Genomic DNA, 25247 nt, shown 5'->3' with positions numbered 1-25247 from the left:
ACCAGATGTCTATGGGAAGTCCACAAACTCACCTGAGGGCAACAGTCGTCTCCTACCGCTGTCCCTCAGCTACTAGTATTTTGAGGCAGACTGCATCTGATCCTGGAAGTATCCACATGATTCTTGGTTTTCCTGTTTTTCACTCTGCACACATCCTTTCTCAAATCTCGGGTTTTGCTGTCTTCCATCCCTTCACCTAAACCTTCCAGTTAGATAGTTGTGTAAGTTGCCAGACTTCCCTCGTCCAATCCCTATTTGTCTCAGAGCCACCTCCCATTTGTAGCCGTCAATTGGCTCCTATTGATAGATGAGAGATTATTTCTTAGCATTTTGTGCTTCTGAAAAACACACCTCCACTGCCATTGGAATTCTCCCCAATGTGATCTCTGTGGTTTATGGGCCACATTCATACATGCAATACTTGAAATGGAAAATCTAAAGCCACTGCCTGCCTCCCACCCGCATTCCCGGTAGCCATCAAACATCTCACTTGCATATAAACCATGTTACTTGTAGTTGTTTATTTCAATAGGAGCAAGCTTTACAGAAGTAGAGGACAACCTATTTAATGAATCTCTTTCCAGCTTCCATCAATTCCAATAGCTTGGATCCTCCATATTGCAGAGGGTGCTTTCTTCTTTCTGCTGCATCATGACACGATGATCAATCAATAGGACCATCATGAATGTACCGTCTGTGTAACACCTTCAAACAACAAAAACACAACATAATGTGTCCTTAGTTGTCTCTCAGCGTTGGATCTCCTTTTCCTTAGTACTCCATTATAGTTGACGATACACAGTCTAGTCTTTCTTGTCCAGGCTGATTGCTAACACCTGATGGTTGGGAGGTTATTTTTAACATCTTTCCTTGGGATATGCCTGTTCTTATTATATTTCACTCTACCAAACCTGTTGTTAACTGCCCTGAGCGTTGGGAAGAGGCAGAAGAAGTGAGGAAACAAATTAAGTCAATAAAAGGCACCAGAAGTTTAATGAATGCTAAATGGAAAAGTTGCCATGATGTATCCACGGTACCGGCGATAGGAGAGCCAAGAGCCAATATTGATTTCCAGATATATATGATGAAGGATTTTCTGCCTAAGTGTCAATGACACAGTGCAGCTGCTGGGGCTCCCGCATGACCTCACACCCGGGGCAGTGTTACCAAAGTGAAGTCGTTTGTGAGGTCATTTTGTTTTACCTTCAAACTGTTTCATAGGTGGCCTCTATATATGCTGCCTCTCAAGGATGAAATACATGCAGTTTGTATCCAATCAGATACATTGGAATCACTTCCCTTTCAGGACATAGAAGTACCACATTCGGATCTCCTTCATTCAAGTTGATGTTCCTGAGGTTGGGAGATGAAGGATTAGGCCATTGTAAGGTCAGTAATACTGTCCTTCTTATAGAATTATTTGTAACATTCCTTGTGAAACTGTAAGGGGTTATAGAGAGGTTCCCCTGGACTTGGGTTGGTTGGAGGTTTTTATGCAGTTGTATTCTGCAATAATGGGACGTGGGTGGCGCTGTGGGTTAAACCACAGAGCTTAGGACTTGCCGATCAGAAGGTCAGCGGTTCGAATCCCTGCAACGGGGTGAGCTCCCGTTGCTCAGTCCCTGCTCCTGTCCACCTAGCAGTTCGAAAGCACATCAAAAGTGCAAGTAGATAAATAGGTACCGCTCCAGCGGGAAGGTAAACGGCGTTTCCGTGTGCTGCTCTGGTTCACCAGAAGCAGCTTAGTTATGCTGGCCACATGACCCAGAAGCTGTATGCCGGCTCCCTCGGCCAATAAAGCGAGATGAGTGCCGCAACCCCAGAGTCGGTCACGACTGGACCTAATGGTCAGGGGTCCCTTTACCTTTACCTTATTCTGCAATAATAGTGCGTTAGCGATGGGTTTATACTATCCACAGAGAATTCTGCTTTATTAGTCGTTCTGCTTCTCCAATTTCGCCACCCAGAGGGTAACCTTGCACTTTAGCACAACGAAACAGGGGCACCTGCCCCTTCCTGAAACTTTTTTTGGGGGGGGGGGGTATAAAAAGTTGCATGATTTCAGCAGGAAACTGTGCGACGTGCACCAACTCCAAATGAACCCATGGAATTCCTTCCGCCAATTTCATTGATTTTGGTTCACAGTGAAGGTTGAAATGATTTATTTATTGCTTGGTTCTGGTTTGCAGGGAGTCGGTGAGGAACATTTCGTTGCTCTGCTCAATTCTGAGATTTTGCCATACGTTTCCCTCACTGTTCCAAGCCCATCTCTGTAGCAGTAAGGACCAGAAACTGGCTTTTCCAACCAAGTTAAAGGTGAGATATATCGGGATGTTGATTTCTGCACATGGCACTATTCCCTGCTGTGGCACAGCAGGAGCACAAAAGGTGAATATCGTTCACTGTGGTTTGTCGCTGCCCGTATTGTGATTCACTTGGATCGCAATTCTGGATGCGTGAAATCACACTTCATGTGTGATGTGGCTGAGGCTGACCTTCAAAGCCCTAAACGGCCTCGGCCCAGTATACCTGAAGGAGCGTCTCTACCGCCATCATTCAGCCCAGGCACTGAGGTCCAGCTCTGAGGGTCCTCCCACCAGATGTCAAGGAAACTATCTGACCTTTAGAAGACATCTGAAGGTAGCCCTGTTTAGGGAAGTTTTTAATGTTTGATGTTTTATTGTGTTCTTAATGTTCTGTTGGGAGTTGCCCAGGGGGCTAGGGAAACCCAGCCAGATGAGTGGGGTATGTATGTATGTATGTATGTATGTATGTATGTATGAATAAATAAATAAATAAATAAATAAATATTATTGATCATGTTGAGCAGGATGACCATGGAATGCCACAGCGAAAGGATTATACTGGAACGGCGCAGCGAAAGATTGGCCATTCTCCAGAGGCTGAAACCCATTTCGTACCGAGAAACGGGAGTGAGGAGGTACAAGGGAGCTTGGGTAACATATTGTGGCCTGGTTTATGTAAGAATAACATTGTGCTGTGGCATGCTTGCATATCAGTGTATGTGGAAACGGTTCGTGTTCTTTCCATTGCTCTTTGGTTCAGGATTCTGCTTGTACAAGCAATGCACCAGAGCTGGCACTGCCTGATGGAATCATCTTGGAGGGAGGTTGCAGCTGGGTGGTTTTTCGTTTGGGTTTTTTTGAATGATACAGAAAAAGTGAGGAAATGCCAAAATGGACAGATTTGCTCATCCCCAACGGACTCGCAAGGGACGCGGGTGGCACTGTGGGTTAAACCACAGAGCCTAGGACTTGCTGATCAGAAGGTCGGCGGTTCGAATCCCCGTGACGGGGTGAGCTCCCATTGCTCGGTCCCTGCTCCTGCCAACCTAGCAGTTCAAAAGCACTTCAAAGTGCAAGTAGATAAATAAGTACCGCTCCGGCGGGAAGGTAAACGGCATTTCCGTGCGCTGCTCTGGTTCGCCAGAAGCGGCTTAGTCATGCTAGCCACATGACCCGGAAGCTGTACGCCGGCTCCCTCGGCCCATAGAGCGAGATGAGCGCCGCAACCCCAGAGTCGGCCACGACCGGACCTGATGGTCAGGGGTCCCTTTACCTTTACCTTTAACGGACTCGCAGTGGCTCTTTGGGGTTTCAGGCAGGGGTCCTTGGCAGCCCTACCTGGAAACACTAGGATTTGAACCCGGTTCCTTTGGCAATGCAGTCATGTACTCCTGAGCCATGGGTTCCCCTCCTTGTAAGGTCCCCTCTCTTGCCACAAAAAAACCTTTGAGCTTTCTTTTCTCAGGGTTTTCAAAAGAATCCGCAGGAAGCGCAACTCTCTTGCCTCAGAAGGAAAATGGGATTCCAAAACCTGGAAGGAGACTTGCTCCCAGACGAGTTGGGGGGCGAAAAGCAGTGGATCGGAAGACCTGATGCAGCCTTGCTGTAGTGAGTGTGCTCACTGGCCAAGTGAAGTGAGGCCTTTGGTTTAACTTGCCGGCGCTCGCACATGTTCAGTGTGTATCATAGCATCGTAGAGTTGGAAGGGACCCTGAGGGTCATCTAGTCCAACCCCCTGCAATGCAAGAATGTGTGGTTGTCTCATAGGGGGTCGAACCTGCAACCTCGCCGTTATCAGCACCACACTTGAACCAACTGAGCTGCAGTTTGGTTTGTTTGTGTGTAGCACAAATGGCCTTATTCGGATTTAATTCTGCTCCCTCAGTGGCCAAGCGAGACACGGGCATGTCACTTTAAATCGTAGCCAAGCTTAAATAAAAACGGGACCAAGTGAATTGCAGCAAGCAGATCCAGTTAGGGATCCAGTTTATTAACTACAGTGGTACCTCTGGTTGAGAATGGGATCCGTTCCGGAGGCCCGTTCGCAACATGAAAAGAGCGCAACCCGCAGCGGTGCGTCTGCGCACGCGCGGGTTGTGATTTGCCGCTTCTGCGCATGGCATGCACGTGATGTCATTTCACACTTCTGCGCATGCGTGAGCGGCGAAACCCAGAACTTCTGGTCCTTCCGGGTCGCCATGGGACGTAACCTAAAAGAATGTAACATGAAGCGGACGTAACATGAGGTATGACTGTACAGTGGTACCTCAGGTTAAGTACTTAATTCGTTCCGGAGGTCTGTTCTTAACCTGAAACTGTTCTTAACCTGAAGCACCACTTTAGCTAATGGGGCCTCCCGCTGCTGCCGCGCGATTTCTGTTCTCATCCTGAGGTAAAGTTCTTAACCCGAGGTAATATTTCTGGGTTAGCGGAGTCTGTAACCTGAAGCGTATGTAACCTGAAGCGTATGTAACCCGAGGTACCACTGTATTGCAATAGGACAGAGCCCAGTTTAATGGGGTTTTGACATATTCTGAATGTCACAGAATCGCAGACGTGTTGAGTTGGAAAGGAGCACTGCAATGCAGGAATCTTTCACTCAAACCCATGACCCTGGGATGAAGGGTCTCATGCTCTAGCAACTGGTTGTTCTGGCTGAACCACCAGTTTAAAAAAGTTTGTCCCGAACAAAGCTTATATAGTGGCTCAAACACAGTACACAAAGAGTCAAGATTCTTCTACATACATCGAGAAAGGCTACAGGTCATGAGAAGTAAAACACACATGGCTCCATACTGGCAACCTCACCCCCACAATTACCTTGGGGTGCCCCTTAACTGCTCAGGCCATTGGGGTCTCAGATGTCCTCCTTTATCACTGTTTCCTTAGCATCCAGGCCTTCGGAGGGTTGTTGACATTCCTGTCCCTATCTGTTCCTTGGAAGCTCTCAAGGCGATTGTGGCGCTAACTCACAGCAGACATAGCAAAACATCCTGCCATTTGCCCTGCTTCCAGGGTCAGATAGGGAAAGGGAACGCAGCGCAGGAGTCATAAAATGCAGGCCTGCAAAATCAAGCCTAATGCCAAAGATTCGATGCCATTAATATCGGAACATTAAAAACAAAACAAAAAAACCAAACCCCTGGTCCCTAATTCCTTACATCAAAGTGCTAAGAATTATATTGTAAAACAGCATCTCCCTTGCAGATTGAGATTCCAGAATAAAAACTGGTATGCATAAACCCACAATGCAGTTTTGCATTCCAGACCCAAGTTTGAATCCTGTCCGGGTTTTCAGAGGGGCTATGAAAGATACAAAAATGTGCCATAATGCAACATTTCCACTGAGCGCTGAGATATTACAGTGATGTTTGGTGGGTGTGCTTAGGACATAATCCTCAAATCAGCATTTGGAATCGAGTTCAACTTCCCACAACACTTGCTTTATGGGGTGAAGGAGATAAGGCCTAAAGTAAACACTGTGGAGAGTGGAATGTGCAATATGGTATCTTGAGTGAGTTAGCTCAAATGCTGTGCCATACTAGTCTCTATAGCTTTATTCTCTTTTTGCCAAATTATAAGAAGGCGGTTAACTTAATTTTTTTTTACTAGCAAACATTACAGTGGCACCTGGGTTCTCAAACTTAAGCTGTTCCGGAAGTCCGTTCCAAAACCAAAGCATTCCAAAACCAAGGCGCCCTTTCCCATAGAAAGTAATGCAAAACGGATTAATCCGTTCCAGTTTTTTAAAAACAACCCCTAAAACAGCAATTTAACATGAATTTTACTATCCAACGAAGCCATTGATCCATAAAATGAAAGCAATAATCAATGTGGTACCTCGGGTTAAGTACTTAATTTGTTCTGGAGGTCCGTTCTTAATCTGAAACTGTTCTTAACCTGAAGCACCACTTTAGCTAATGGGGCCTCCAACTGCCACCGCGCACGATTTCTGTTCTCATCCTGAAGCAAAGTTCTTAACCCAAGGTACTATTTCTGGGTTAGCAGAGTCTGTAACCTGAAGCATATGTAACTTGAGGTACCACTGTACTGTACTATAAAATAAATAAGACAATACTGTAGATGATAAAAATTAAAATTATTATTATTTTTTTATCTGCATTGATGATAGTCATTGTCCATTTCTGCAGTCACACAATCAATCAATTAATCAGTAGCTGAACTGGGTTCCACACAGTCACAAAAAGAAATTAACCGACAAAGCCTCAAAAACAAAAACACAAAATAAATAGCAGAAACAAAAGTGCCAAACTTAATCCGTTCTGGAAATCCGTTTGACTTCCGAAATGTTTGAAAACCAAGGCGCAGCTTCTGATTGGTGCCTGGAAACAATCGCTGACAGCCGCATTGGACACCCGGCTTCCGAAAAACATTCGAAAAACGGAACACTTACTTCTAGGTTTTCGGCATTTGGGAACCAAGGTGTTTGAGAACCAAGGTACCACTGCTTTTGCTTTTATGGTCAAATTACAGCTGGAAAAAGTGATTGCTGGTGGTGGTGGGAGACTTGGAAAACAGTAAGGGGAGGGGGGAAAGGTTTCAACCTCCCTTCCCTGTGCACTCTAGTCCTGATGCAGATCAGGGTGCATTTTCTGAAAAGTGAAGTGGTCAAATTCACATGTAACACTAAACCTTGGGTGGGAGACCTTTCTGGTTCGGGTTCCAAAGAACGTTCACAAACTGGAACACTCACTTGTGGGTTTGCGGCGTTTGGGAGCCAAAAGGATTGAGTCGCAAAGTGTTCGACTTCCAAGGTACGAATGTCCTTTCTTGTTTTCCTTCCGCAGCTCCTATCTCGAATCCTGCCCATGATTTCATTTGACTGTAGTGTTTTTTCAAATAGTCCACAAAGGGCCTCCATTCTTCTATAAAATGTTCATTATTTTGATCCCTTAATACTGCTGTCAGCTTTGTAAATTCCACATAGTCCATTACTTTTTAAAAGCCATGTGGTTGTGGTGGTGAGACTTAGATTGTTCTGAGAACAGCACTTGGTCTTGTTTTCGTTCTCTATGTGGGGAAAGCCTTCCCACTGCACTTTCGGTGGTCTGTCTGCCTTGAGCATGTGAGTCCACAAGGAATGCAGTCATTCTCCTGCTGCCCCCACAGCAAATCTTTAAGCTGGGTCTGGGGAGGACAACTCATTTCTTACCAACTTGATTGTGCATGTTATACAAATCCAAAACATCAAGCTCTTCCTTGATTCCTCTGGGCCTCTGTGCTAACAATGTCATCTGTCTCTAACAGGTAAAGACTTGCCTGATCAAAATCCGTTAATAGCACGACGTTGTTTTGAAACTCCCCCACCGATGGAACCCAATGCTAACATCGTGATGTGCCCTGATCAGAAGCCACTTGTTCTAGGTATGTTCGTATCTTGGGTGCATTTTTTCTTGAAAAGTAAGCTAGCTAGCAGCGGCAATATGGCTCCCTCTAAGCTCCATTTAGGGATGTGGGTGGCGCTATGGTCTAAATCACTGAGCCTCTTGGGTTTGCTGATCAGAAGGTTGGCAGTTCGAATCCCCGTGACGGGGTGAGGTCCCGTTGCTCGGTCCCTGCTCCTGCCAACCTAGCAGTTCGAAAGCACACCAGTGCAAGTAGATAAATAGGTACCGCTGTGGTGGGAAATTAAACGGTGTTTCCGTGCGCTGCTCTGGTTTTGGTGTTCCGTCGCACCAGAAGCGGCTTAGTCATGCTGGCCACATGACCCAGAAAAACTGTCTGTGGACAAAAGCTGGCTCCCCCGGCCTGTAAAGCGAGGTGTGCGCCACAACCCCAGAGTCATCTGCGATTGGACTTAACTGTCAGGGGTCCTTTACCATTTTAAGCTCCATTTGGAGATGGGGCACACGATCTGTTGAGAAGAGGCACAGAGGTCCATGATGAAAGAGGACTCTGCATCAGGCGGTCAGAGACACAGTTGTCCTTGCGGTAGCTGTTTAGCATTGCAGTCAAGGATGACTTCAGCTTTGAGGGTGTCCTCAGCATGGCGTCTTCTCCATGGAGGGCATCCTCCAATATTACTGGTGGGCTTGTTGCCGAAATTAATATTGCTCTATTTGAAGCAACAGGAAGCATGAGAACTGACTCCTTTTGGAATAAATCATTGTCCAGACCCATAAAAATATTATTCAAACTTTTACTCTAAAATAGAATACGTCAAATGTTCTCTTCTAAATGTGGAACTGAAGTTGGGGAAATGGAAGGACCTAGTAAGTTTTGGGGCCTCAGAGAGCGTAAAGCGAGTAAGTGAGCAATTTTCTCAGTCTTACCCGCTGTTGTTCCTGGATATGGCCTTTTAAGTGGTGGCACCCCAGTTATAGAATGCCCTTTCTAGAGAGCATTTCCTGGGGCCTACACTGTTGGCAGTGTACACTTGAGAGTCCCATGGACTGCAAGAAGATCAAACCTCTCCATTCTGAAGGAAATCAGCCCTGAGTGCTCACTGGAAGGACAGATCCTGAAGCTGAGGCTCCAACACTTTGGCCACCTCATGAGAAGAGAAGACTCCCTGGAAAAGACCCTGATGTTGGGAAAGACACACAAGGAGAAGGGGACGACAGAGGATGAGATGGTTGGACAGTGTTCTCAAAGCTACGAACATGAGTTTGAACAAACTGCAGGAGGCAGTGGAAGACAGGAGTGTCTGGCGTGCTCTGATCCATGGGGTCACGAAGAGTCGGACACGACTAAATGACTAAACAACAACAACACTGTTGTCATTTCAGTTATTCCCGAGATTCATGCTATGGGCTGACAGTTCTTTTCTCCCCTCCCTTTCGTTTCAAAATAGTGATATTGTGAAGTAATAATAACTACCATCCCTTTATTTATCTTCCAAGAAACTAAGGTATTTTTAATTTTTTTCTTCAGAAAACCTTGCCTTTATATATAGTTGACAGTCTGCAAACATTAAAATGACTGCATTTGTATATATATATTTAAAAAACCTGATGTGTGAGATGTAAGTATATATGCACTGAAAATGCAGTTTGGGAAACTGTGTTTTATTTCAGTTAGCTGAACGTTTTAAAGTGTTTTTCTAGTTCAATGTTTGTAAAGAGCAGCATGTATGTTGCTTTCACATTTACCTTGACCTATTTTGCCCAAATATTTACTCGACATTTGAGACCTTTAAATTCTTTTAACAATTTCTACCCTGTTCTCTCTCTCTCTCTCACCATCCTGAGAACTTGGTTGTAGGGTGATCTATAAATATTGCTAATAAAATAAATGGAGGAAATATAGAACATGGGAAAGTAAGAAATTGCAAGCCAGCCTTAGGAAGCTACTTTGCCCCTCAGGCCCAGTAATGTCTACTCTGATTGACACATCTCTCCAGGGTCTCAGATGAAGAAGAATCTCTCTCATCACCTGATCTCTGATCCTTTTAAATGGAAGGGGCCAGAGACTGAGCCACACTCCTCTTGTGTGCAGAGCATGTTCTCTGACGCTGAGCTACAGACCCTTGGCCCTTAATAGAGATGCTTATTGAGGTGGGGATGCGGGTGGTGCTGTGGGTTAAACCACAGAGCATAGGGCTTGCCGATCAGGAGGTCGACAGTTCAAATCCCCGCGACAGGGTGAGCTCCTGTTCCTCGGTCCCTGCTCCTGCCAACCTAGCAGTTCGAAAGCACGTCAAAGTGCATGTAGATAAATAGGTACCACACCAACGGGAAGGTAAACGGCATTTCCGTGCACAGCTCTGGTTCGCCAGAAGCGGCTTAGTCATGCTGGCTACATTACCCGGAAGTTGTACACCGGCTCCCTCGGCCAGTAAGGCAAGACGAGCGTCGCAACCCCAGAGTCGGTCACGACTGGACCTAGTGGTCAGGGGTTCCTTTACCTTTACCTTTATTGAGGTGACATTTTACTTTTGATAGTTATAGAAGTGCAGCAGATGAAGAGCTACAGCAGTCCATCTCTCCTCGGAGCCGGGACACTGAGAACCAACCCAGTTTCTCTTGCATTCCAACAAGCAGGTAGGTTAGCTGAGTAGTTTTAGAGAAGAAGTGGGGGAACTTTGGTCCAGCTGGATGTTGTTGGGTGATAACTCCTTTGCCACCATCCCTGATTATGGACCATTTGCTCGTTGGGGTAGATAGGAGTTGGGGCCACAAATTCCCTACCCCTGGTTTAGGGAAACAGGGAGAGCATGCATCTTCTCAATGTTCTGCCCTTAATCAAGTTCTCTAATTTGCAAAAAGGAAGATCATGGCCACTGGTCCCATCACCTCCTGGCAAATAGATGGGGAAGAAATGGAGGCAGTGAGAGATTTTACTTTCTTGGGCTCCATGATCACTGCAGATGGTAACAGCAGCCACAAAATTAAAAGACGCCTGCTTCTTGGGAGAAAAGCAATGACAAACCTAGAGAGCATCTTAAAAAGCAGAGACATCCCCTTGCCAACAAAGGCCCGTATAGTAAAAGCTATGGTTTTCCCAGTAGTGATGTATGGAAGTGAGAGCTGGACCATAAAGAAGGCTGATCGCCGAAGAATTGATGCTTTTGAATTCTGGTGCTGGAGGAGACTCTTGAGAGTCCCATGGACTGCAAGAAGATCAAACCTATCCATTCTTAAGGAAATCAGCCCTGAGTGCTCATTGGAAGGACAGATCCTGAAGCTGAGACTCCAATACTTTGGCCACCTCATGAGAAGAGAAGACTCCCTGGAAAAGACCCTGATGTTGGGAAAGATGGAGGGCACAAGGAGAAGGGGATGACAGAGGACGAGATGGTTGGACAGTGTTCTCGAAGCTACCAGTATGAGTTTGACCAAACTGCGGGAGGCAGTGGAAGACAGGAGTGCCTGGCGTGCTCTGGTCCATGGGGTCACGAAGAGTCGGACACGACTAAACGACTGAATAACAACAATTTGAACCACAACCTTCCCAAAAGACGAATATTGCATGCATTGGTAGATGTATATGAGAACCATCAACAGTAAATTGATTGTGTGAACGGGCTTCAACAGGCTTTAATTGGAAGTATAAACGCTCATTTATCTTCAGTTGGACGGAATGATGAAAGAAGTCTGTGAACTTGCCAAGGGACTGATAAGTTTCATTACTGAGTCATCTTCAGTTCGACAGACCACTCCTCTTCCCAGGCTCAGAGGGAAAATGGTGAAAACAGCTTATTTATTGGGATGGTGATTTTTGCCGCTATTGTTAAAGTTGCAAAACAAAGAAGCACGGGACGGAGGGATGGAGAAATTTCTGAAACAACAATGGGATATCGGCTCTGCCCAAGGCAGGATGGAGAACAGCAACAACCAGGAAAAGAGAGACATAAAATTTTACAAGGACAGGAAGAAACATCACAGACAGAATAATTGCCACACACAGGATGAACAAGGATATAGAATGTGTCTATACGAATGGAAGTTGTTAATATTGCAGTTGTTGTATAAACGATTCTTATTTTGACCAGAATGTAATTGAAATTAGTAAGATTTTGGAATGCAGAAATAAAGAAAATAATCAAACCATCAAATCTATCATGTGGGGGGTTGTGCATCTAAATTATATAAATCTGCATTTGAATGATTGGTATTAGTAATTGTACTATAATTTGGCATTGTTATAATGGGGCTATTATTGAATGGTAATTCAAATTAATAAAATTATTATCAGAACAGGCTTCAAAGAACAAGCTTTGAACTAAGATGAAATATTTTCACTTGGAGAACAGAAATAGAGAAGTAAGGAGAATGGGTTCTAGATCTATCTACAAGAATTCTGACTCGCTCTTCACCTTAAGGTTCCAGGGTGCGTTATAGCAACATAGGATTGAATCCAGTGAAGTCATTCCAATTGTGCAAGAACTTCTGCTTATGTGACTGAACTTTCGCTTCCTCTCTTCCCTCTGTGCTCCCCCAAATCTGTTTTGGGTTTCACCCCAACCCTTCAGAGCAGATTCCTTTGCACAGGCAGAAGTCCTTGTGTGAACAGGACAACTTTTGTTATTATTATTATTTATTGAATTTTTATATATGGATACAACCCATAATATATAGTTATAGAAACAGGTAAACCAATCTCAGTTAGGGATATTGGCCAAGTCAGATAAAAACAGAAATGGGAGCAGAAATTGCCAATGCTTGCTCATTGGTCCCACATCTGGAACGGTAATATATCCAGTGAATATGATCCATATTTTCCGTAGTTGCTTTCAGCCCACAAATGAGACATAATTTATTACATTATCTAATATCTACACAGATCACATAAATTATGTAATTTTGTCATAGTGGGCAGCAAGACAAATAATGTACTTCTTAGCAGAAGACAAATTGCAGCAGAGCAGAAACAGCGCTGCGTGTGACAACTACAGGACTGAACAAAAAGTGATGCCCTCTTAGACCCCTAGTCACAATTATAAAAACAAGCAAAACTGTTCCACCCCTCTCCTTTCTACCTATAAAGGGTGGGACCCTTGCTTTCCTAAGTAAACAAATCCTAAATAAATAAAGCCAAAATCTGCAGCAATGTTGATAACAGGAAGAGAGCATATGTAGACTTGCTTGCTCATGTTTGCCTTTTTCAGGCGTATACATGCTCCATTTACAATTGCTCAGAAATCATATATTTCCATGATTTCCACTTGAATTTATATCTTCTCAGGAGACCATCCAAGGCCTGTCATGAAGATGTTGGCTTTTCTGACCCTAATATTCTTGTTGGGCATCTTTTCTGGTATGTTCCTCAAAGAGCTAGCCTAAGCACATTTTTTTTGTTATATAACCTGCAGAATATATTTGCAATGTGCATTTATTTGTAATGTGTATCAAATACAGACTGCTAAAAACGGATCTATTGAGACCTTGACTTCTACTAAGTCACACTTATGTGTGCTGTATGTCTATTCACGCGAGAGTGAATTTGTGTGTGGTGGCCATGCAAAAATATCTGAGGTGTTCACATGTTAACATTCAATGGGTATGTAGTCTGTGTACACAAATTGTAGAGTTTTACAAATCAACAAGGATATCCTTTTTCACACAAACACTTGTACCTGTGTTCAGCATAATGTGAACAAGTCTACTATTGCCATTTTGCCCCTGAGGCCTATCACCAACCAACAGTCAGATTTGGATTAATTTTTCAGCTGCCCAGTGGATAGCCATGAGATGAACCCAGATTTCCGAATGATATGGATCTTGCCAATTTTTGTTCCACTACAATAAGCATGCTTTACTGAATTCGGTGGATAAACATATTTTCAACTGTGCTACACAAGAGAAGAGACATAATACAATGTTCTGCTGATTAATCCTGATAAAAGTGTATGGGTTTTCTGATTGGTTCAGAAAGCCATTAATGTGCTTCGTGTTTCTTTCTAGGATTTCTGTACGGCTTGTGCAACCCCTCTGATACCTTCAAGCAGGTGATGAAGGTACAGCTGAGGTAAAACAACTTTCTCAGTTGATGTACGGCACACAGTCATTTTGAATTCAGCCTGAGGCAAAAACACGCAAATGCAGTTTGATTCTCTTGGATGAGCTTAGCAGAGGCAAAGATGAAAACCCATGCTCCAAGGATGGGGGCGTGTGGCTCTTCAGATCTTGTTGGTCTCCAACCAGCACCAGCTGCAATCAGAATTGTCCATGATCAGGGATGATGGGAGATGTAGGCCAGCCACATCTGGAGGGCCAGATGTTCACCACCCTTGGATAGGCCAGTATGGGGGACCTATGGGCCTCCAGATGTTGCATCATTCTTTACTATTGGCCCTACAGTCTGGGCCTAATGGAAATTTGAAGTCCAGTGCTCTCTAGAGCAGTGTTTCCCAACCACTGTTCCGTGGCACACTAGTGTGCCGCGAGATGTTGCCTGGTGTGCCGCGAGATGTTGCCTGGAGGGAGGCGGGCGAGTCGGGCGGCGAGAGGCGGGGCGGCGAGGAGAGGCCGCCCAGCGCGGGGCTCTCGCCGTCTGCCTGCCTGGCTGCCTGCGAGCTCGGCGGGCAGCGCCTCCGTCCGCAGCGCCCGCCTCGCGGCTCTCATTCCCTAACCCTGCCAAAGCTCACCCAGCCAAGCCGCGCTCTCCTTCCTGCCTCGCTTTGCTGCCTCCCCCCCCCAAAGCTTGGAGGTTCCCCGGCAAGGGGGAGGGGAAAAAATTGAAACTTACACTTTCGTGCGTCCCTCCCGGCGTGACGCTGCGCGCTGACGTCACGGGGCTGTAATGGTGGTGTGCCTCGAGATTTTTTTCATCAAACAAGTGTGCCTTTGCCCAAAAAAGGTTGGGAAACACTGCTCTAGAGGGCCAGAGGTCTCCCAGCTCTGCCATAATCCATGGGTTAGATTTGAATGGTGATATCTGTACCTCCTAAAACGCAAGCTGATAATTGCACAGCAAGGCAGAAGGTGGTTCTTGTAAAAGTCTGGTGATTTCTACACACACCCACACCCACACCCACCATAAGAAAGAAGCAGGATTATACTCTGATAAAGATGCGACTCAGGTCCTGGCTGGCAACTCAACAGCAAGTTTGTTAAAATATAGGAGGAAGAGAGATTGATGTGTCTGCAACCTTTGGCAGGCTGCACATGGAAAGAATATTTTAGCACTGACCTTCCTGTCAGTGTGAATGAAAAAGAAATCTGGTTTGCAGTAGGTGGTGTTTTGCAGAAAAGGCCCTCATCCCTCACTTGCAATGAAAGGTGTCAGGAAGCATGAGGAAATTGATAGTAAAACAAGGAATTAATACGGCTCTCCGATCACTGGCACAAGGCAAATGACCATTTTAATACGTCCGATATATAGATCTGGAAATTCAGATACAAATTCCCTATGATGTGTGACTCCTGGAAAAATAAGTCTAATATCTATCCCTCTCTGCTTCTAAAATTTGATGATATTCTGATTTGTTCTTTTTTTAAAAACAGAAGAGCAAATTCCCCACCCCACAGGACCCTACAGCCATACAATCCATCCTTTGACCCCATGGTGAGCTATTTTGCTTAGGCTTAAGCAATACTGTGGATATTTTGATTGTTTTGCACGTTTCTGCTTAGTCGCCAGAATGAGGCCCTTCAGCAGAATCTTCAGAAACAGATCAGTACTTTCCGTCAAAACGTCGTTGGTCTCCAGAGCCTTGTAGATGCCCTCGGAAGTGTCCATGGACACTGGGAGTCCCAGAAGGTGAGGGTCACCTGAGCTACAATTTATTTATGCTTCTGACTTATAATAACTAATTATCAGTTATCACTGGCTAGCAGTCAATCAGGTAATGCATCCCTTTGAAGGTGAACTGACGAATAATAGAAATCCACCCAGGTAAGCCAAGACTGGCACAATATGTTGATTAAAATTTCTTGTAACAATTTTAGTAATGAAAAAAGACATTCAATTTGACCATCTCAGAAAAAAATCTACAGAGGCAATAATATTTTGATGGTGTTTATAAAAACAGTATTTACTAGAAAATCTTCAAAATCCAAATATTTCCCACACATCATATTGGTGTACGTAGCCTACTGAGAATCACATACAATCAGGGATAATAAAAATGAACACTTTGTGATATAATTGATATGATGGTCTTTTTGTATTTATAGGGTCAGTGTTAGCTGCCTGTGTCCTTGTGGAAAGGTGGGATATGAGTTTAATAAATAAATGAATCCTTCACAGTCTTTTCACAGCGATCCCTAAGAAATCACCCAAAGAAGAGAGCCTTGTGCTACTCTCATGAAGATTTTTGCAAAATGCCTTCTCTCCACAGTCAGCCATAAACAGGGCTATCAATGCTGGTAGAGGTTAAGGGTGACAGTGAAGAAGAAGAAGAAGAAGAAGAAGAAGAAGAAGAAGAAGAAGAAGAAGAATTAATACCTCACTGATCTGGCTGGGTTGCCATTCATCTATTCTAAGTCAGCTCTGCTGGTTGTTAAGTTCTTGGCCCCATTCATGGTGGGATGAAAGTTAAATTTGTTGTTGTTTGGTCGTTTAGTCGTGTCCAAATCTTCGTGACCCCATGGACCAGAGCAGGCCAGGCACTCCTGTCTTCCACTGCCTCCCACAGCTTGGTCAAACTCATGTTGGTAGCTTCGAGAACACTGTCCAACCATCTCGTCCTCTGTCGTCCCCTTCTCCTTGTGCCCTCAGTCTTTCCCAACATCAGAGTCTTTTCCAGGGAGTCTTCTCTTCTCATGAGGTGGCCAAAGTGTTGGAGCCTCAGCTTCAGGATCTGTCCTTCCAGTGAGCACTCAGGGCTGATTTCCTTCAGAATGGATCGGTTTGATCTTCTTGCAGTCCATGGGACTCTCAAGAGTCTCCTCCAGCACCATAATTCAAAAGCATCAATTCTTCGGCTTTAACTATACGGACCTTTGTTGGCAAGGGGATGTCTCTGCTTATGAAGAAAATAACTCAATACTTCTGGTATGGATGCACCAAAGTCATAACGTTCCTCCTCTACTTGGTGGTTCCCCTCATTTTCCTCCACTGATCCCTGGCTGCTTTGTTGAAGCTTCTCCCTCACCACAACCCCCACTTCCAGACATTGTGTATTCCCCACTTGGCCACATCAACCAGGGGCAAAGACTCAGGATGGGAGAAGAGAAATTATTTCTATAACCTGCAGTAATGGGCATGTGTTTGCATAGTGGCAGGTGGGCTCTCTCTCCTACACCTCAATTGTATATTTTTTTGTGACAGCATCTCTTCAAGCAATTGGGGGGCACTGCAGTGGAAAGCAATCAGATTGAAAAAGAAGACTTTGCCCTGAAATCTGCAGGTAAGAAGAGGGTATAGATGGAGTGGTAGGCAAACACTAGGAGGCAGCAGAGCTTCAAGGGAACAGTGAGACAGAGATGGAGCGAGCGGGGAAGCGAGGTGGTGTTGGGGTGGAAGTAGCAGCGATATAGCAAGAGGGGAGTAACTCCTCCCTTGAATCTGTTGATTTCTGGTGTGTGCAAATATTTATCCACTAGAATATTGGCTGCAGGCTTCTAACTTCATATTAATATGGAATACCCTCCAACATTTCTCTAAGGGAAATAGGGACGTCCTAAGGAAAAGTCATAGGGACGCGGGTGGCGCTGTGGTCTAAACCACAGAGCTTTGGGCTTGCCAGTCAGGAGGTCGGGGGTTTGAATCCCCGCGACGGGGTGAGCTCCCGTTGCTCGGTCCCAGCTCCTGCCCACCTAGCAGTTCGAAAGCACGTCAAGTGCAAGTAGAGAAATAGGTACTGCTCCAGTGGGAAGATAAACGGCGTTTCCATGCGCTGCTCTGGTTTTGGTGTTCCGTTGCGCCAGAAACGGCTTAGTTATGCTGGCCACATGACCCGGAAGCTGTCTGCAGACAAACGCCGGCTCCCTCGGCCTATAGAGCGAGATGAGCGCCACAACCCCAGAGTCCTCCGCGACTGGACCTAATGGTCAGGGGGTACCTTTACCTTAAGGAAAAGTGGGACATTCCAGGATCAGATCAGAAACTGGGGTGGCTTCCATAAATCCGGGACTGTCTCTGGAAAACAGGGATACTTGGAGGGTCTGATATGGTACAATCGCACCATTCTACTATGTAGGCTTTACGGCAAAGGTAGGAAATTTCAGGTAGCTGTTCCCCAAATTACATGTCGGAAGGGAAAGGAGGGTGGGGGGAAAGGAAGCCCAAATGGATGACGTGATGGAAGGCAGGTGCGGGGGGAGGAGAATCCCTCAGGACCAGACCAGGAACCAATTCCTCTCCCAGGAACCAATTTGGTGGGGAGGAAAAGGAATGGGAAGAGAGAAAGATGATTGACTTATCAGAGAGAAAGAGAGAGAGAGAGAGAGAAGGGATGGTAGAAAGAGGAGAAAAACAGGCATTGTACTCAAGGGTACGCAGTACCGTCACCCCCAAATATTTAAAGTATTTTATGTGTGAGTACTGGCACCTTTTTAAAAAAAGCCCTATAGGATTTGCTTGATGATTACACACAAAGGAAAATGAGAGGGATGAACCCTGTAGCAATGTATTAAAAAAAATGAAGAACGCAACATTCTATTGCCAAATGTAGTTCATTCTAGGAGTTGTGGTGGAAGTAATGAAACAAAGCCATATTGGAGGCTGTTTGACTTGAACTGGGAAACCCCGATAGATTTGCATTTAGCACTTGCCAACTGTGATAATTTAATTCTGATTGGATTCTCTATGTTTCTCTTACTAATTTTGGATTTTGTTTGTGTGTTTGTGGTGGGGGGAAACCCTCCCTATTTAATGCCCTAATATCTGTAGGCGCATCGATCGTAAAATTCAGCACAAGCTATGAAACGGGAGCGCAGGTTTGCATGTTGGGGCTGTGCTGGGATTACTCACGAGCACCAGAAGTGATTCTTGAGGTAGGAATCTTGGAAAGCAATGTTTGGGGTCCTTCTCAATTTTTTTGACTCACCACCACTACCTCTCAAGCATCCAGCAGAGAAATCCACCTACCCACCAGTCTCGATGGCATGGATAATATGTGCACCCCTATTTAGCCAAGAGCCCTTCCCAAGCAGGAAACACTAATACACATTAAGACAAAAGAAATATACAGTAAAAGCACAACACATGAAACAAAATGATATAAAATAGCGGCAGGATTTTCAACAGCCAACATGATGCGGGTGGAATGAAATGTCCCACTGATATATCATCCAAAACCTGTTTGAAGTCCATATCATGATATTGTTTTCATAATTTTTGACCTGGCAATATATTGTGAATAATGATGTGTGTGTGCTATGCAAAAAATACAAGCCAATGCCTCTACATAGCTCCATCCTCATTTCAGACATTGTGATATACAGTCGTACCTTGGATCCCGAACGCCTTGCAAGTTGAACACTTTGGTTCCCGAATGCGGCAAAACCGGGAGTGTTCTGGTTTGCGAACATTCTTTGGAACCTGAACATCCTGCAGCCAATCGGAAGCCGCGTCGTGGTTTCTGAACATTTTGGAAGTCAAATGGATTTCCATAATGGATTTTGTTCGACTTCTGAAGTACCACTGTATCGGTATCACAATGTTTAGCTGGTGATATAGCACAATGTTGAAAACCAGTTATCACCCAACCCTACAGTTCGTCTCTACATAGCTCCATCCTTATTTCAGACATCATGATATATCAACATAAAATGATGTTTAAAAGGTAAAGGTAAAGGACCCCTGACAGTTAAGTCCAATCGCGAACGACTCTGGGGTTGTGGCGCTCATCTCGCTTTACTGGCCAGGGGTGCCGACGTTTGCCGAAGACAGTTTTTCCGGGTCATGTGAGCAGCATACTAAACTGCTTCGGGCGAAACCAGAGCAGTGCACAGAAACGCTGTTTACCTTCCCACCGGAGCGGTACCTATCTATCTCCTTGCACTTTGATGTGCTTTCAAACTGCTAGGTTGGCAGGAACTGGGACCGACCAACGGGAGCTCACCCTGACGCGGGGATTCGAACCACCGACCTTCCGATCAGCAAGCCCTAGGCTCAGTGGTTTAGACCACAGCACCACCCACTGTTTAGCTGGTGATATCCTGTGATGTTGAAAACCAGATAGCCCTACCCACTAAGAGTGGGTCCAAGGAAGGCGCTCAACACCAGAAGCAGTCGCTTGACGCATTTCCAGCAGACTTGGGCAACCTGAGGCTCCTAGGCTCATCTTTGTGACTGAAAGTGTGTTGTCCAGTGCCCACTTTGCAACACACCGTGCATTGCTTATTGGGGCATGGGGAGAGGGTCAATTCAAGACGTCAGCAGATTGTGCCAATGGAAAACCCAGCATGCGTAGGGTCAGTTCCTTTACTGACAGGTACTCAATGCCGTTCCTCAGCTTAGTAGTTACATACAGATGTAGCATAAACTAATCCTATCTCAGTCTGTCCCAACAGTCAGCTTACAGCAAGAAGTAATAGAAGGCCTTTCTAGCAACATGTCCTCGCAGCGTTCCTACACAGATTAGGTTCTTGCCAACGGGCAGAGGCCGAAGCAAACTTGCTACAAACACAAGGGTGTTTATACTTTAGATTGTGCTGCGTCATTCTCAAACTCACTCTCACAAGTTTTCTGACTCACAGCTGCAGGTGCAAGACAACATACCCTCCAACATTACTCTGATGAAAGTAGGGACGTCCCATTCCATCATAATGATTTTACTGTTTATACCCCACACATCTTATTGGGTTGCCCCAGCACTCTGGGCAGCTTCCAACATATATAAATAAACATAATAAAACGTTAAACTTTTTTTTTAACCTTCCCTATACATGATTGCCTTCAGACGGCTCGGGGTCTGGATAATTCCATACCCTCCAACATTTCTCCCATGATAACAGGGACATCCTACTATACCCTCCAACATTTCTGCAATGAAAATAGGGACATCCTAAGGAAAAGCAGGGACGCGGGTGGCGCTGTGGGTTAAACCACAGAGCCTAGGGCTTGCCGATCAGAAGGTCGGTGGTTCGAAACCCCGCAATGGGGTGAGCTCCTGTTGCTCGGTCCCTGCTCCTGCCAACCTAGCAGTTCTAAAGCACGTCAAAGTACAAATAGATAAATAGGTACCGCTCCAGCGGGAAGGTAAACGGCGTTTCCGTGCGCTGCTCTGGTTCGCCAGAAGCGGCTCAGTCATACTGGCCACATGACCCGGAAGCTGTACACTGGCTCCGTCGGCCAATAAAGTGAGATGAGCATGCAACCTCAGAGTTGTCCGTGACTGGGCCTAATGGTCAGGGGTCCCTTTAAGGTAAAGCGGGACATTCCGGGTGAAATCAGAAACCGGGACGGCTTCTCTAAATCAGGGATATCTTTGGAAAATAGAGACATTTGGAGGGGCTAGGACAAGCACATCTTAGTTATCCCTGGGCTCAATCACTAGCATATTACAGTGGTACCTCAGGTTACATACGCTTCAGGTTACAGACTCCGCTAACCCAGAAATAGTGCTTCAAGTTAAGAACTTTGCTTCAGGATGAGAACAAAAATTATGCTCCGGCAGCGCGGCAGCAGCAGGAGGCCCCATTACCTAAAGTGGTGCTTCAGGTTAAGAACAGTTTCAGGTTCAGTACGGACCTCCAAAATGAATTAAGTACTTAACCTGAGGTACCACTGTATTACACTTGCAAGCAAAACAATCACTTTATTTCTTAAAAACATATGCTGCCTATTACCATCCTTCTCAAAGAGGTATACATAAGTATAAAATATAGGTATCACATAAAAATGATAAGTGAAGAACATGCATAATGCAACAAATAAAATGCAGCATGCTAAAGGCACCTTTGGCTAACTCCTTAACACACACACACACACACACACACACACACACACACACACACACAAACGCCAAGTACACTGCTGTGTTTTTAAGAACACTGAAATTTAGCTAGTGTTGGTGCTTCTCAGAGCTCAGAGGGAAGGTGATGCCATACGAAGGGGCCACTACAGAAAAGGCCTCCCCCTTCTGTGGCAAAATGCTCAAACGTAGAGATGCTTCTGTAGGTATCCTGGGCCCAAGTTGTTAGCATGAGCTATAGAGTTCCTGCTGTCAGATGCACAGGGTTAATTCTGAAGCTTTAACTGAAGAGTAGACTGGCATAAAAGACAAAAGATGATGGGCATACGCAGCAGCTCATGTTTTCTCAATCTGTCCCTGAAAAGACGTGTGAGGCAGTCCGCGTCTCATCCCATTTCCTGTCCCATATTGTACCCAATTAATGTTCCACTGCTTCATGTGAAAGCTCCTACTTATTAAAGAGATGCTAAATTTCTCTCGATTAGTTGGGACAGATGTCTCTTAGCTCATTCCATTCCTACTCTTAGTGTGTGTATGTTTGTGGTATATTTAACAATGAAGGTGATTTTATATGTATACTTCTGACCATCACAGATGCATTCCTAATTAGTCTGCTTTCTTTGGGGGGAGAGAAGGGGTTGTGTGTGACACTGTATAACTCCAACAAGTCCCATCTTTAAATTTAAGGGTACAATCCATAGGACATTAAGTCTTGCTGAACTCAGTATAATGTACTTGTAGGTAGACATGTTTGGAATTTGTACTACGGCATTCTCATGCGCACTGCATGAAAGTTACTGTTGTGTGAGTGGGTGAACATGCTGAGCTGCACACATCCATATTAATCCCTCCCCCACAACACATACACACCCTCAGCTCACAATCCTGAAAGGAGGAAGGGCACAGTGATGGGAATTAGTTGATTCCACAATTGGGATCAGTTGGGCATAGCTGACTTCTCATAGTAAGCATAAGGCTGTCTGGGAGGAAGGGGGAAGCACCTAATTCTGCGTTCAGTCATACCCCACGGCAGCCATTTTGTGTTATGCTATGCATCCTGTGGTGGCCATTTTGTGACTTGTGCCCATGACAAAATGAAACATTTTAGTATGTGTTCATTTTTTAATTATTTAGAAAAAAGATAAAGAATTGCACAACTTTTAGAAAACAACTGAAGGCAGGGAAGTTTATCATGTCTGACATTTTATTATTCTTTTTTAATATTTTGCTGGAAGCCACAAAGAGTGGCTGGGGAAACCCAGCCAGATGATGATGATGATGATTACAGACAGCTTTTTATAAACTGTTAAACTTTTATTATTATTTATTTTAAAAACCTCTGTTATCAACTTTTATATTAAAAGTGCACCACAATTCAGCAGAGAAGTGGTGTGGCAGAGGCATTTTACAATTTATCAAGATATGAGTACAGGCAACAACGGTTTTGTGCATGTCCAAAGCACACACAACTGTGTATATATGTGTGCGCCGCAACCCAAAAGTGGCTAGAAAAGGGGGCAGTGTTAAGTTGTGGGTGAACATATCAGACGACACAGCGATTCTTCAAACAGCTCTTGTTTATTCACAGGCCCAGAACAGAACTGGGCTGAAGGGTTCAGCCAACCTGCTTATATAGAGCTCAACTAAAAAGCAACAGTAACAACTTTCTGTAACTATCCAATCACTGAACATCACTTTCAATCCCTTATTTGCATATGTGGACCTGAGTGAAAACTATCTACAGTATCCCCCTGCTGGCTCAGGGTGAGAACTTCAGTACATAACAGGCAGAGTGGGGCATAACGGGGTGGGACAGGCTTGTTATACACCGTATTTTTCGCCCTATAGGACGCACTTTCCCCCCTCCAAAAATGAAGGGGAAATGTGTGTGCGTCCTATGGGGCGAATGCAGGCTTTCGCTGAAGCCTGGAGAGCGAGAGGGGTCGGTGCGCACCGACCCCTCTCGCTCTCCAGGCTTCAGGAAGCTATCCGCAAGCCTTGCAAGCCCGGCGGGATGTCCCGCGGGCTCGCAAGGCTTGCGGGCAGCAGCCTGCAGCCCAAAGGCTGGGGGACAGCGGGGAGGCGCGGCGCCGCCATCCCGCTATTCCCCGACCTGATCTGGAGGCTGGCGGGGGGAGAAGCAAGCCTGCTTCTCCCCCCGCCAGCCCCACAAACTCGGGGGACAGCGGGGCAAGCTGTCCCTGAAGACAGAAGAGGGAGACGGAGCGCTCCGTCTCCCTCTTCTAGCTTGGGGATGGTTGCGCAAACCTGGGGGGGAAATAAAATTTCCCCCCTTGATTTCCTCCCCCAAAAACTAGGTGCGTTCTATGGGCCGGTGCGTCCTATAGGGCGAAAAATACGGTATGTTCTGCTAATGGGGTCAGGAATGCAACAGATAACGTCCCACTAAGAGCAAGTCAAAGGAAGGTACTCTGTACCAAAAGCAGCCTCTTAACACTCTTCCAATAGTTTTGCTTCTCAGTGACAACCAGATAAAGGTTTTCAGACACGTTGACCTCTATCTTGTGTTGGCTGCCAAAGTAGGGACAAACTCTTGTTTCCCCCAGCACCACCACTGTTGGGGACTTGTAAAGAGTTACTTTACCCTTTAGTGTAATTCGCATACAAACGACACTTATTTTCTGAATTCTCCAGATTTGTGTGTGCTCTCTTCTAGATAGGCATGAGACTGTTTTGTTTTTCAGCGGGATAACACCCCTGGGAATTGCTGGGCCATGCAAGGCTCTCAAGGCTATGTCGTCATCAAATTGTCCGAAGCCGTCTGCCCGGTCGCTGTGACCCTGGATCATATTTCAAAGAAAATTTCTCACACAGAAGAAATAACCAGTGCTCCAAAGAACTTCTCTATCTATGTGAGTAATTCCCCTATGATTTTCAGGACTTTGCATTGAGAAATTTTAAAGGTGGAAGTTTTTTTTTAAAGAACACTTATCAATGTTTGTATAACAACCTTTGGTTCATTTCTTTGAAGCCTCTTATCGAATCTCTTCAGCTTTCCCTCTTTGTCTCTTCTCAGGGATTCAAAGATGATTTTGAGAAGGAAGAAGGGAACTTTTTAGGGTCATTTGTCTACAGAATCGATGGTTTCCCTATGCAAACTTTCAAGCTGGAGGTATTATTATTATTATTATTATTATTATTATTATTATTATTATTCTATTTCATTTCTATATTGCTTTATATTTTTAAGAAAAATCTCTAAGCGGTTTACAGCATATTAAAACATCAATGAAACAATCCAGAATCAAACATTTCTGAAGAAAGTCAAATATAGAGTATACAGTCAAAGCAACATAACTAACAGAAAACCAAACTTTTATCTTAAAGGAATAGAATATTACAAAGGAGGTCAACAGTGCTAGGTTCTGTGCCAGGTTCATGCATGCTACATGGCATCCACAGTTGCGGTGCCAAGTTGGCACTCCTGCAACAAAATATACTTTACAGGAAGCAAACAGTAACCTTCTATTTATGTCCCTGTATTTTCAGAGAGAAAATTCAGGTAAATTCCAATACCTGCTCTTGAAGATTTTGAGCAACTGGGACCACCCAAAGTACACCTGCATCTACGGGTTTCATGTGTATGGGGAACGAATGGAGTGATGGAGTGATCAGAGAAATTCAGTATAATAAATACGGTACATCATAGCATA

General features: G+C 45.0%; 1 protein-coding gene across 3 annotated transcripts; it reads left to right on the top strand.

Annotated features, from left to right (window-relative positions):
• Nucleotides 1–2207: 2207 nt before the first annotated feature.
• LOC308580148 (SUN domain-containing protein 2-like) lies at nucleotides 2208–25247 on the top strand. 3 transcript variants are annotated; one of them, XM_081181462.1, is made up of 13 exons: nucleotides 2208–2316; nucleotides 2831–2941; nucleotides 3772–3914; nucleotides 7575–7691; nucleotides 10211–10309; nucleotides 12954–13025; nucleotides 13673–13736; nucleotides 15344–15470; nucleotides 16983–17061; nucleotides 18546–18649; nucleotides 24279–24446; nucleotides 24611–24706; nucleotides 25084–25247. In XM_081181462.1, the coding sequence occupies exons 2-13, from the start codon at nucleotides 2832–2834 to the stop codon at nucleotides 25195–25197; spliced, it is 1293 nt and encodes a 430-aa protein (XP_081037588.1). In that variant the 5' UTR covers nucleotides 2208–2316; nucleotide 2831; the 3' UTR covers nucleotides 25198–25247. The 3 variants fall into 3 exon arrangements, with proteins under 3 accessions (XP_081037588.1, XP_081037590.1, XP_081037589.1); XM_081181464.1 differs by having other exon boundaries at nucleotides 2227–2278; XM_081181463.1 differs by having other exon boundaries at nucleotides 2233–2316; nucleotides 2828–2941.

The sequence above is a fragment of the Podarcis bocagei genome (assembly GCF_964188305.1).
Source record: "Podarcis bocagei genome assembly, chromosome: 1".
Taxonomy (NCBI): domain Eukaryota; kingdom Metazoa; phylum Chordata; class Lepidosauria; order Squamata; family Lacertidae; genus Podarcis; species Podarcis bocagei.
This window is presented reverse-complemented; position numbering and strand designations above follow the sequence as displayed.